This window comes from Pinus tabuliformis, chromosome 8 (genome assembly GCF_031772625.1).
Source record: "Pinus tabuliformis cultivar Carrire ecotype Pingquan chromosome 8, CPIR1, whole genome shotgun sequence".
Lineage (NCBI taxonomy): Eukaryota > Viridiplantae > Streptophyta > Pinopsida > Pinales > Pinaceae > Pinus > Pinus tabuliformis.
The window spans coordinates 633,590,187-633,603,886 of NC_142294.1; the positions used below are offsets into that span (position 1 = coordinate 633,590,187).

Here is a 13,700-nt window from a genome sequence, read left to right on the forward strand (position 1 = left end):
TTTTTACCCAAATTCCAATCCCTTCCCTCTCAATTAACCGTACAATCAATTCCTCCCCATTAGACGACTCCGACGGAAACCCTATTAGACGACTACGATGGAAAATAAATGCCGTAACTTACGCAAGGCCATCAAAATTCTCACTGCTGAGCAGTAAGTTTGTGGTGCTTCTAATTTTCCATTTTCATCATCAACGACTGGGTCCACAAATCAGCTGCCGTTTTGAAAACGAATCTGAAGGTGAATACTATAACTTTGTAACGCCACTGGATCATAGGAGCAGCTACACCTATCAGATCAAAACAAAGAAGAGGGTTGAGGTCCTTTGATGCCAATAAAGATGAAACCATTAATCATCTGCGTGTTACTTATCGTGATCAGTTTGTGTAGGTTTATGCCCCTCTCAGAAGCTGATCCAGAAACTACTACGGTCTGGGTTGATTGTGAGAATAGCCCATATAGAAATGGTAGCGCCTTCAAAAATAATCTGAACAAGGTTTTGGATTCACTGGTAAAAAACGTTTACCCCGCCGGATTTAACACTTCTAGTTCTGTTGTTAAGGGGAAAAACAGCAATAGTTCGGTTTATGGGCTTGTCCAGTGCAGGGGAGACTTAGATTCCTCCGATTGTAAACAGTGCGTATCCACGGCCAAAGCAGAGCTCGTTCAGCGATGCCAGAACATTTCTGCGCTCATTCAACTAGACGGTTGCTTTTTACGTTATGACAATCATAACTTTTACAGCAATATTGAAACCACGCCAACAAATTTGATCTGCAATGGGGGTACAAGCAGCCAGCCACAGAATTTCACAGATGCAGTTAATGCCCGTCTCTTAAACATTACAAACAAAGCTGCACAGAGTCCCGAACTTTTTGCTGCAGATTATTCACTCGCCGTGCCTTCTTTGATGGAACATATCTACATCATAGCACAGTGTTGGAGAGATCTATCCCAAACAAGCTGCGGATCGTGCCTAACCTCTGCCTACTCAGGAATAGAATCATGCGAAACTGGAGCTATTGGAGCACAATTTGAATCTAAGAACTGCTATTTGCGCTACGAGGTTTATAAATTTTTCAACACTTCAGTCCTCCCGCCGCCACCACCGCCTCCGTGCCCTCCGCCTTTAGCGCCGCCGCTGCCATGAGAAACTATACCGGTAACCTAATTTAGATGGTTGGTCATGATGAGCAATATAGTGGTTTCTGAAGGATTTCATTGATATTTGGCTAACTACAAGCATAATGAGTTAGATTGGTTTTTGTAGGGATTTCATAAATTTGGCGAATTAACTTAGATTTTTTGTCCAAATTGCAGAAGGCCAAAACGTCGGATAACTCTGGGCGTAGTAGCCGGTACAGTTAGCAAATTTTCGGTCGTCGCATGAGGTACTCTGTGGCATTAGTTATTGTTGAAGGGTATCATATACTCTCTGGTTCTTACAAGCCATTGATTTATTAGCGCCCATATGCGGGGATGTCAATGAACTAAATAAAATGTGTGGCCTATTCTCACATTTTTCGGACTCTGTGCAAGTAATAACAGAACAATAGAGCACCTGTCCTTCCTTCTGAGCTTCAACTAGTGCTTCTGAATATCTCAATTAGGAAGCATATTTGCACAAACTCAAAAATTAATACAACTATTTCAGTATTGTCATTTGAGCTTAAAAATGAGAATCTTGATTACATAATCTGTCTAGGGTAGGGACTTATGAGCCACGACATTAAATAACTGTGTGACATAAACCATTTATTCATCCAAGAGTTGGTCATGTTGTAATTTTTATTATTTTTTTCCCTGGTCGAAATGAATTAGTTGAGAGTCACTTGTGTGGGACTTTTAGATTTTCCTCTTCTTAAGGATCAATGGTAAATGATTTAGGAAAGTCAACAACCTTGCAATGAAAAGACGTCTAGAATCTAGATATGCAGAGACTTGTGCTACCAGCATCCGGCCCCGTTACCAGTCACTGAAATTAACCGATCTCCCTACCATAGTAAATGATTTTCGTTTCGTTTGCGCCAAACTCCAGTAAATATTACCAGACTGAAATATATATTCACATGGAAGTAGATTTTTTTTATTTCTTTTTATGTTTTTCAATTTGGTGAAACAATGTTTTTGAATTAAATAATAAATAACATAATGTGTTTTTAACATATATATAACAGCAACTTACAAAATCTAAAAAATTCATACCTTAAATTTATGATTTCTAAAACTCTAACAAATTCAATTGAAAAATATACCCAAAGCCTGTACGGCATACTCTTTTGCGTTTGAAGTTCTTAGCTGGTGATCTGGTCAGGTTAAAGGATTTTTGCTTAGAGCTTACTTTTTCGTTGTCATTTTCTTTTTTTTAATGGAATGAGAATAAAATAATATTCATGATAAGGTAATAAGTGAATCATGAGTGTTGCTTAAAATTAGCCCTTAATATATAAATAGGCCTTTTTAGAATGAGAATAAAATAATATTTGATGATAAAACAGTAAGCTAATCATGAATGGTGTTTAGAATGAGCTCTTAACATATATACAGGCCTTGTTTTTTTTTTGAGTTTAAAGTCAGATTTTTTTGAATAGAAATTCGAAATCAATCTTGTGGGCACTAAGGAACCAATCTTTATAATGAATGCAATTAATAAATTAAGACTTTTTAATACATTTAGAAAAATCAAATATACATTATCTTTTACTTTTTTATTATAAATTAGTTTTTTATTTCATTGAAATTGTAATTTTTTTATGGTTAATATTATATCATGAATTTTAATATTTTATAAATTAGATTTTTCTTAATTGAAATTGTATTTTTTTTGGTATTTTATAGTTTATAGTCTTTTTAAACATTTAATTATAAAATACTTTTTTGTTATTGAATTTTATTTTTTAATTATAAAATAATTTTTGTTGTTGAATTTTAGTTTTTAATTAAAAAAAATTAACATCTTTAAAAACCTTTATTAATGATGGATTATATAAATTTAATAGAAACAAATAAAAAACACAGTGAAAATACCTTTTTAAATCACACGTACAAATATTGAAATGGTACCATGTAGGCTACTCTTATAATAAACCATTTATACATGTATAAGACCTAGGCTCAAGTTAACCCACGGTGTAAGTAACTCCGACATTTTCGTAACATTTATACATGTATAAGACCTAGGCTCAAGTTAACCCACGGTGTAAGTAACTCCGACATTTTCGTAACATTGATACAAGTCTTGCGCCATCGCCGTCAATAGCGACGGCGATTCGGAAAAATTGCATCAATAGCAGCGGCCATGCGGAAAATTTGCAGATTGCAAGGACTGGCAACAAATAATTGGCCAGCCCATTGGCGGTAAAAGCCTGCCGTATAATTCTAGTATTATATAACTGGTTTGTCAAAATCCAACAAGGATATAGACTGTCATATAATTCTAATATTATATAACTGGTTTGTCAAAATCCTTTATATAACTGTTTTGTCAACATCCAACAAGGATATAGACGGACTCTATCATTAAAGGTTTGGCAGGCCAATTATTTTCAGCCACTAAAAATAAAGAGGACGACGAGCAGTGCGGTGCAGGAGTCAATCCCCAGTAAGGGATAAGTTTATGATAGGATAAACAACTCGATCCTTATCCCTGTGCATTTGACTGTTAATTTAGATATCATTTTTTGGGATTCAACTGCGTTAAGTAAGTCATTCAAACATATGACCATTTCCATGAGAGGTAGTCGTCACTGACTAATTTCTCATGATTTTTGAATAGTTCACTTAGCACTCATTGCATCGGGTGATGCTCACAGGGGTGAAGAAGTGGGATTGAAACTAGTGAAATGTGGAGAACGAATCACATAGCATCAATCATCACTTCCGGGGCTTGCACCCGGTAACCAGGACTTCCCAGGGGGTCACCCATCCCAGAACTCCTCTGGCTCAAGCGCGCTTAACTGTGGAGTTTTTCCCCACAATCAAGCCCACTTAGCTTGCTACCCCATTTGCAAAACCTTAGCAAGTATTGTGCCTCATGAACCATTCAAGTAGAGATCCCTTGACTCTTTTTGAATTTAAGTATGGGGGATTTACGCAGTGCATTATATTAGATATCATTTTTTGGGATTCAACTGCGTTAAGTAAGTCATTCAAACTTATGACCATTTCCATGAGAGGTAGTCGTAACTGACTAATTTCTCATGATTTTTGAATAGTTCACTTAGCACTCATTGCATCGGGTGATGCTCACAGGGGTGAAGAAGTGGGATTGAAACTAGTGAAATGTGGAGAACGAATCACATAGCATCAATCATCACTTCCGGGGCTTGCACCCGGTAACCAGGACTTCCCAGGTGGTCACCCATCCCAAAACTCCTTTGGCTCAAGCGCGCTTAACTGTGGAGTTTTTCCCACAATCAAGCCCACTTAGCTTGACTGTTAATGTTCTCCGCAAGTTTTATTTGATTGTTACTGTTCTCTCGGCAAATTTTATTTACTCTGTTATCGAGTCATAAATGTGAGGTAATATAAATAATGTATTTATTTCAATTTAACAGTTAACATATACTACCAACATATTTATGTCTCGATAATATAATAAATAAAGCTTGCCCATATTTTCGCTTTCCTATAAATTAGTGTCGTTCCATTAAACACCAAACACAACTACATCATATAAACTAGAGCATTCGAACTAGAACATAGACCAAGAAGAAAAACACGTGCAACTTACGCAAACAGACGATATGTATTCGAAATTTAGGTCTGATACATACAGCAGCCCCTCAGGGCTTGACGGCCTCTCGGCCTAATTTCACATTAGATTGGCCGCGTGCACAAACATACTTTTGGGCAATTTAAAACAAAAGAAACAAACGCTAACAACACACGAGGCGTCCTTAGAAACATAAAAACCCAGAAAATATTGTCCTTCTAACGGTTTTCACTATGTTTTTTTCCAGAAGTATTTGGAATCAATTTTTGATGGATTGAGGGTTGATGTTTTTACACTAATTTTTATTGAGTGTGAATATTATTAATTTTTAAATAATTTTTTTTATAATATTATGGGCTAATATCATGACTTATCATATTACATATTTAAAAACCATAATTTATTTAAAATTCTAAAATATTTATAAATATATATATTTTTTTAATTTAATTTGATAACATTTTTAAAAATTAAAATTTAATACTTAATCATGGATATTCACTTCCATTTTACAGTAAATACTATTAACTTGTAAATAAGTTTTGTTACAGTATCATGTACCAATACTATCACTTATCAATACCACTTAGTGAAAACCATAACTCATTTCAAAATATAGATATTTTATTGTATAACAATTTTTAAATTTAATCTAAAACAAAAAGCAAAGAGGAGATATTGTAGTGGTGTGAATGTCTGTACACATTTACATGAGGGCTTAGTAAAAAAAATAATAAAATGTTAAAGTAATTACTTGGCACTCTCCAGCCCAAGATGTAGTGATGTTGTAATGTCTTGTAAACATTTTAGCTCAACCAAATTAAAATTAGAATAAAATAAAAAATTATATATTGATAATTATGAATAAAACATTTTGACTTAGTCAAATTACATAAAACTATTATATATATATATATAGTCTAAATTCATTCATTATATATATATATATATATATATATATATAGTCTATATCCATTTTAAGTCCGAATCTTTTAAAGTGGGAGATATCAAATCTTTTGAGATACAAATCTTTTTTAAAGCTAAAAAAATTTGGTCCCTATAAAAACTTTATAGATCTAAAATTAAAATAAATCTAAACTAAAAAAAACATTTAAAAGAAATAATTCCTAAATTTCATAAATTTATTAAAATAATAATAAAGAAAAAAATAACAAATTAACCATTCTCAAATAAATTACAAATTAAAACAACTTATTACATAAAATTATAAATTATAAATTTAAAAAAATTAGTTTGTATTTTATATATATATATATAATTAAATTTTTAGAAATAAAATATTTGCAAACATTTTTTTTAACTCAATATGGTTTTAAATAAAATAGTATTCATTTTGGGCCATTTGCTATTAGTTTGGAAAATGATTAGTATTATGTCTCTTCATTCAAATAATGGAATATGTTTAATTTTATTATTATATTAAAAATCATAAAATAAAATTAGGCTTTTTAAAGATTTAGTAGATTTTATAGTTTACCTTGGCTTATTACTTTTCAACTACTAAGTTAACACTAATTACATTATAATTTAAATGATATACATGTTAAATAAATTTATATAATTAATAATATGACAAGATTTTTTTAATATAATTAATAACAATATTAAGTAAACCATACGTGTTTATAAAATTTATGTCATAGAATTTGCAATTCTATCTTCACACATTTATGATTTTGGAAAAATATTTAAATATAAAATGTAAGTGATAAAAAAAATTAAGAAAATAGTTAATACAAAAATTTGTAATGAATTTGTACCTTTACCATAATCATAAACTTCATAGCGTACATTCTTAGAAAAGAAAAATAAAGCAATATTTTTACACTACTACAAATTGCAATAAAAACATGTGCAATTATTTTAATGTAATATCCCTAACCTAATAAGTCGGTGTAAAAGTAATTTTAAAGTAATTTTAAATTACGAATCAGTTATAAAAACTAATTATTGATATTCCTGAAATCAAGAAAAAAAACGTAAGAAATTAATTCATGAAGCCAATTAATTGAGTTAACTGTGTGGGAGATAAACTTCCACTGAAATTGCCTTTAGGTTCGGAAAGGGTACAGATGCTTGTTCCTATGTTATGAAAGGGGACAACATTCCTTTTTTGCGGGTAGTGGTGACAGTGCTTCATCTGAAACCGATCATTTGAAAGAAAAGGGATGCATGCAGCAGTGGGCAGGGGTTGGTAGGTTCATCATTTTTTGCATGTCTTGGGGCTGGGGCTCTATGAGGGTATTCGGGGCTCGGGGGTGGATACCAGGGATGTCAAGATTTATTCTTGTCTCTGTCACAGCTCTTCACTTCCTTTTAATTCTTGGTTTACCTGATGGAGTTACCATGAATTCGCTCATCCACTGGCACGCTACTATAGTGGTCAAGTTAGAGAGTACCTTCTAGGGAAATATCATTGGCATTTAGTTTTCTGCCGCACAACCTAAAGTGTAAAGGGCGGTGGGCGATAAATTCTGGCGAGGGTTCTCATAGCCGGGTGGAAGCCTTTCTGTGAAGAGGTCAGGTTAAGGCTGCCATCGCCACAACTCTTGTGTGCTCCATATTTACTGTGACTTCTCGCAAGATGTATTCTATAGAAATTCATCTCACGTAGATCATCTTTTGATGCTTCACGCTCAATTTCTTACTGGAATGTTTGGAACACATGATTTGGATTTCTTTGGTCAACTAAAGAGATAAGTATATGTTTTTTTTCTCATAGAAATAGAAGTAAATATTGCATTCTTGGCATATTAAAGAAATACAAGTATTGCATTCTTGGAAAAGAGAAGGCATATTAAAGAAATAGAAGTAAATATTGCATCTTTGGAAAAGAAAATGCATATTAAAGAAATAGAAGTAAATATTGCATTCTTGGAAAAGAGAATGCATATTAAAGAAACAGAAGTAAATATTGCATATTTGGAAAAGAGAATGCATATTAAAGAGATAGAAGTTAATATTGCATTATGGAAAGAAATAATGCATATAAAAGAAATAGAAGTTAAGTTGGATTTTATTGGAAAGGGATATATGCTTTATTGCATTGGGATAATAGTTAATTTAGAAGTTTCTTGTGGAAGATTAATGCATTGAATGCATGATAGAAATTGCGATATGATGTGCTTCTTGTCACATCGATAATCATTTTAACGTTCTTGAAGAAAAAAGTATGTTTTATATACACAAATATAGTGTGTTTTTAGAAAAAGAGAGCATTCTTCATGCACGGAAATAATAAATTTATAAGAGACTTTTTGAAAAACAAAGATAGAGATTCTTTCCTTAAAAGACACACATGAATAGTGTTCATGCAAGAGCAAGAATCCATACTTGTTTCATGAAAAGACTATGTGCATTGAAGTAAAAATAATTGTATTAGGAAAGAACACATGTTGCATGCTCATAAGGGTAGCTATTGTGATTTTGGAAATATGATTTTGTGTGTACATAGAGAAAGTGGTCATGTTAACTTTCTTGAAAAATATAATCTCTTGAAAGATTGTCTTGCTAGATGAGTTGTGTTGACTTCTTGATTTTGATGCATAAAGGGTAAGTTAACCTTGTTTTTGTATCTTGATTTTTATGCATATAGATGGATGTCTTTAGTAGTTTCTCAAAAGGGAAGCTTGAGACGCCTTCATATAGGAAGATAGAAAAATGAGGTTATAATAACTTCCTTTAAGAAAGAGGTATGTGGTTTGTTGTATGAAATGATGGTAGTATTCTAGTGAAGGGAATATGTGTTTCCTACATTAAATAAGGGCTAATATGATAAGCAATGGTATGAGCAAGGAATAGTCATTGTGATATGGAGTTATGTTCTTTGCTTCTTAGAGAGACTATGTTGAGTTCTCGAAAAATAACTATGTGAAAAGAACATGTGTGCTTAAGCATGGAAATCATAGTTTATTACATGTATGAAGATATAACAAATCTGTTATACATGTTAGTAGAACTAATGAGTTAGAACTCCCAAAGGGAATTATGCATTAGTGTAAATAAGCATTGTGGAGGTCAAACAATATTTACTTGGGTGTATGTACTAGTTAAATAGTATGTCATGCTTGCTCATGCATATGAGTAGATGTTAAAAGATATCTTTGAGCGGTTGATTATTGATTGATTAAAATGGTATCTAATCTTGTTGCCAAAGCTGCTTGATGATAACATTGATAGGAAGCAATGGCGGTTGGAGCCAAAGAAAAGTAATGTTTAATGTTGTTGCAAGAAGAGGATTAACGGTCCATGCAGATGAGTACAAGTTGTGGGATCGTACATTGCTAGAACAATCATGCAACAAGGAATGTTGCATGTGGCGGTATGTAAGTAAAAAATTACATGGAAACTGTATTAGCTTTCAGCTAGTTATGTGTCAACTCAATGATAATTCATTGTAATAATTTTATAACAACGCTTAAGGGATGGAATCCCTTATAAGCCATTGAGTGAGGGGTGAAATCCCTCACGATCATTTAATAAAAAGCTTAAACGTTTGCTAGTTTTCACCCTACGGGGTTTCCAGGGTATATTGGTGTTCAATGGTGTGATTGCCTTTTGTGTCAATTAGATGATGTTGAATCCTTGATGATGATGTTTCTTTATTTGATGTGATAATCATAATGTCCTAGTATGTGATTATTTAATATGGTTAAGGAAAAACCATGAAATGGATGTAAGGATTCATGAGACAGTTTATGTTATTACACTACCACAGTGGTGGTTAATGGTTATACAACTTATTGTCTTATATTGCCATTTACTTGATGTACTAATGAACATTATATCTAATGGTTAATGAGGAATTGTGGAGTTGTGTATTTGATAATTACTTGTGGGTAATTTGTATAAAAAAATCTAACTCCTTGCTTTTACATGCGAGGTTACCGGGGTATGTGACAAGTAGTATTAGAGCTAAAGGTTGCAACACTAGTGCCTTTTGGAATTGGTAAGCGGAAAGGAAATTGAGGTACGCCGTCAATGGGCATTAACTCATGTATGAGTTTAACCATTCACATATTGATTTACGTAGTACACTACTTTTGGCATGATAAGTGTGGTTTGTGTTTAAACTGCTTTGAGTAGTAAGTAATAAAGTTGATGCATAACTATGTTCATGACATGGATTCCTGATGAGGATAAAAGACAATAAAACTTTTGTCACACTTATGAACAATATTGAACACTCATTGAGGAAAGTGACAATCAACTACCAAATTTTGATTTGCACATATGGAAATAACAATAATGCATTTATTGAACAAGATTGAAATTACAATGAACGAAACTTAATGAGCCAATGCATGAATATAAATTATGGGGAATATCCTTGAATAGGATGACAAATTGTTCTAACATGACATTAGAAGAACCCCTTTAGATATTGAAAATATGCAATGAGTCAAGTAACGAGACTTGATTGTCATAACTAATTTTGATTAAGTTTTGCCATGGTTCCATTAAGATGATTGGTAGTTGTGATTGGTTAGTGTTGTGTGACTAACTAATAGTACTTATGTGCGTTAATTGAATTTGATTTAAGCTTACCACAATTTGCAAAGAAGTGATTGTGGTAGGTACTTCATGTATTGGTCTGTTGATGGCAATACATTGAGGGAAATTGGAAATGTTTAGAGTGTTAGCTTAACTATTGTTGACATCTATACAGTAATGAATATTGCATATACTTTTATGCATGATAGTATTGTGCCGCAAACTAAAAAGATTTGGGAAGTGAATACTTGTTAAATGACGCATATGTATAATTAACGATTGCTGATGGGATTAAGTAGTGGTAGCTTAATAGCAACAAGAAAACTCGTCACGTAAAATGCTGCAATGACAATTGCAATCATAAATGAGAAAGAATAATGTTATATGATATGCATGATTGTATTATTTGGAAATCAGAATGCATACAATATGTATGTTAGTCATGATTCCTATCAATTTGGATGTTGTGAACCCATGTTGAGCGTTAAGTGTAGATGCATGGTATGCATGCATGTTTGTTTGTTAATGATAATGATTATATGGTTCACTATGTCAATTATTTTGGGAAAGAGTGATAAAAGAGAAATTTTAACATGCCAGACAGTTGCAGATAGACGTGAAAGGCTTGAACGCCTTGGGTTGATGGCAGTTACCTACTCGGAGTGGTTGATGGTACTTGTCTGCTCGAATTGTGAAAGGTTAGAATGCCTTGGGTTGATGGCAGTTACTTGCTCGGAGGGGTTGATGGTACTTGTCTGCCCGGATTTGGGTTGATGGCAGTTACCTGCCCGGAGGGGTTGATGGTACTTCTCTGCCCGGATTTCCTCTCCCTGGAATTCTTGAGCTGGTTGGCCAGTGGAATTCCATGCTACACCTGGTAAGGTCTTTATCAAAGAAACTATCTCGATGTGAAAATGACTCGATCTCGTTGTGGAAACTAGTTCCTATGGGTTGGGAATTCTTTAGCCTATTGTGGTTCTCATAGCTAAACAAATTAATTAATCAGCTATATGTTATGTTAAAAATGAATTTCATATATAGATATGTAAAAATGTCATGCACATTTAACAGGAAATGAGCTTAGTGCTCAATAAGGATTTATTGTTATTGTATTATTAACCTTGTGAATGTCTTAGTAAGGGCTAAGGAAATTTTCACTTGATGCAGTGATTGACTGTTTGATGATTAGAGAGCCAGGTGCTCTTTTGGTACTTTTAGAAGTACTCTGTGGATGTATTTAGTGAGATTTAATTCAGTGTGCATGTGGAGCAGTGATGAGCTCTTTAATGTACCTGTAAAAGTAATGTGATTTAAAATCATCTAACATTGCACAATTGATTGATAGTTAAAAGTATTTCATTTGACTCAGAATATTATGACTAATGCGATTAAATTTGTTTGTCAAACATTACAGGATTACTTACCATGGAGGGTTGATGGGTTGTCCAACCACTATTAAAATACTTACGTGAAAATTCTCATGATTCTCAAGAGTATATGGTAAGTAATGGTAAGTTGATATAGAGTTTGGTTTTTGAATTTGAATAAGGGCCAAGTGGTGGCAATTAGAACTTGCATATTTTTGCAGTTAAGAATTCTTATGGATATCAATTTTTCTTATATTATAGCATTATTATCTTGTTTGTTGTCATTTCTTGGAATGAAATCTTTGATTTTAAAGAAGAAGGATCACATTTTGTGTGGCTTAGATGGTTATACCATGAGTACAATCTAAAGTTCTAATGAGAGATGAACACTGAGGATGGTGTTCTTGTTAAGGGGGGGAGTATGTAATATCCCTATCATAATAAGTCGGTGTAAAAGTAATTTTAAATTATGAATCAGTTATAAAAACTAATTCTTGATATTCCTGAAATCAAGAAAAGAAACGCAAGCAATTAATTCATGAAGCCAATTAATTGAGTTAATGGTGTGGGAGATAAACTTCCACCGAAATTGCCTTTCGGTTCGGAAAGGGTACAGATGCTTGTTTCCTATGTTATGAAAGGGGACAACATTCCTTTTTTGCGGGTAATGGTGACAGTGCTTCATCTGAAACCGATCCTTTGAAAGAAAAGGGATGCATGCAGCGGTTGGCAGGGGTTGGCAGGTTCATCATTTTTTGCACGTCTTGGGGCTAGGGCTCTATGAGGGTATTCGGGGGTGGATACCAGGCATGTCGAGATTTATTGTTGTCTCTGTCACAGCTCTTCACTTCCTTTTAATTCTTGGTTTACCTGATGGAGTTACCATGAATTCGCCCATCCACTGGCATGCTATTATAGTGGTCAAGTTAGAGAGTACCTTCTAGGGAAATATCATTGGCATTTAGTTTTCTGCCGCACAACCTGAAGTGTAAAGGGTAGTGGGCGATAAATTATGGCGAGGGTTCTCATAGCCGGGTGGAAGCCTTTCCGCGAAGAGGTCAGGTTAAGGCTGCCATCACCGTAGCTCTTGTGCGCTCCATATTTACTGTGACTTCTGGCAAGACGTATTCTATAAAAATCCCTCTCACGTAGATCATCTTTTGATGCTTCACGCTCAATTTCCTCCTGGAATGTTTGGAACGCATGATTTGGATTTCTCTGGTCAACTAAAGAGATAAGTATATGTTATTTTTCTCATAGAAATAGAAGTAAATATTGCATTCTTGGCATATTAAAGAAATACAAGTAAATATTGCATTCTTGGAAAAGAGAATGCATATTAAAGAAATAGAAGTAAATATTGCATCTTTGGAAAAGAGAATGCATATTAAAGAAATAGAAGTAAATATTGCATTCTTGGAAAAGAGAATGCATATTAAAGAAATAGAAGTAAATATTGCATCTTTGGAAAAGAGAATGCATATTAAAGAAATAGAAGTTAATATTGCATTTATAGAAAGAAAGAATGCATATAAAAGAAATAGAGGTTAAGTTGGATTTTATTGGAAAGGGATATATGCTTTGTTGCATTGGGATACTAGTTAATTTAGAAGTTTCTTGTGGAAAATTTATGCATTGCATGCATGATAGAAATTGCGATATGATGTGCTTCTTGGCACATCGATAATCATTCTAACCTTCTTGAAGAAAAATGTATGTTTTATATACACAAATATAGTGTCTTTTTAGAAAAAGAGAGCATTCTTCATGCACGGAAATAATAACTTTATAAGAGACTTTTTGAAAAACAAAGATATAGATTCTTTCCTTAAAAGACACACATGAATAGTGTTCATGCAGAAGCAAGAATCCATACTTGTTTCATGAGAAGACTATGTGCATTGAAGTAAAACTAATTGTATTAGGAAAGAACACATGTTGCATGCTCATAAGGGTAGCTATTGTGATTTTGGAAATATGAGTTTGTGTGTACATAGAGAAAGTGGTCATGTTAACTTTATTGAAAAATATAATCTCTTGAAAGATTGTCTTGCTAGATGAGTTATGTTGACTTCTTGATTTTGATGCATAAAGGGTAAATTAAC

The 13,700-nt window shown here is 33.2% G+C and overlaps 1 protein-coding gene across 1 annotated transcript; it reads left to right on the forward strand.

Annotated features, from left to right (window-relative positions):
• The first annotated feature begins 240 nt into the window (after window positions 1-240).
• LOC149237107 (cysteine-rich repeat secretory protein 38-like) lies at window positions 241-1,696 on the forward strand. The gene is made up of 2 exons (XM_089366752.1): window positions 241-1,162; window positions 1,321-1,696. Exon 1 carries the CDS (start codon window positions 329-331, stop codon window positions 1,148-1,150), a length of 822 nt encoding a protein of 273 aa, XP_089222878.1. The 5' UTR covers window positions 241-328; the 3' UTR covers window positions 1,151-1,162; window positions 1,321-1,696.
• The last annotated feature ends 12,004 nt before the right edge of the window (window positions 1,697-13,700 follow it).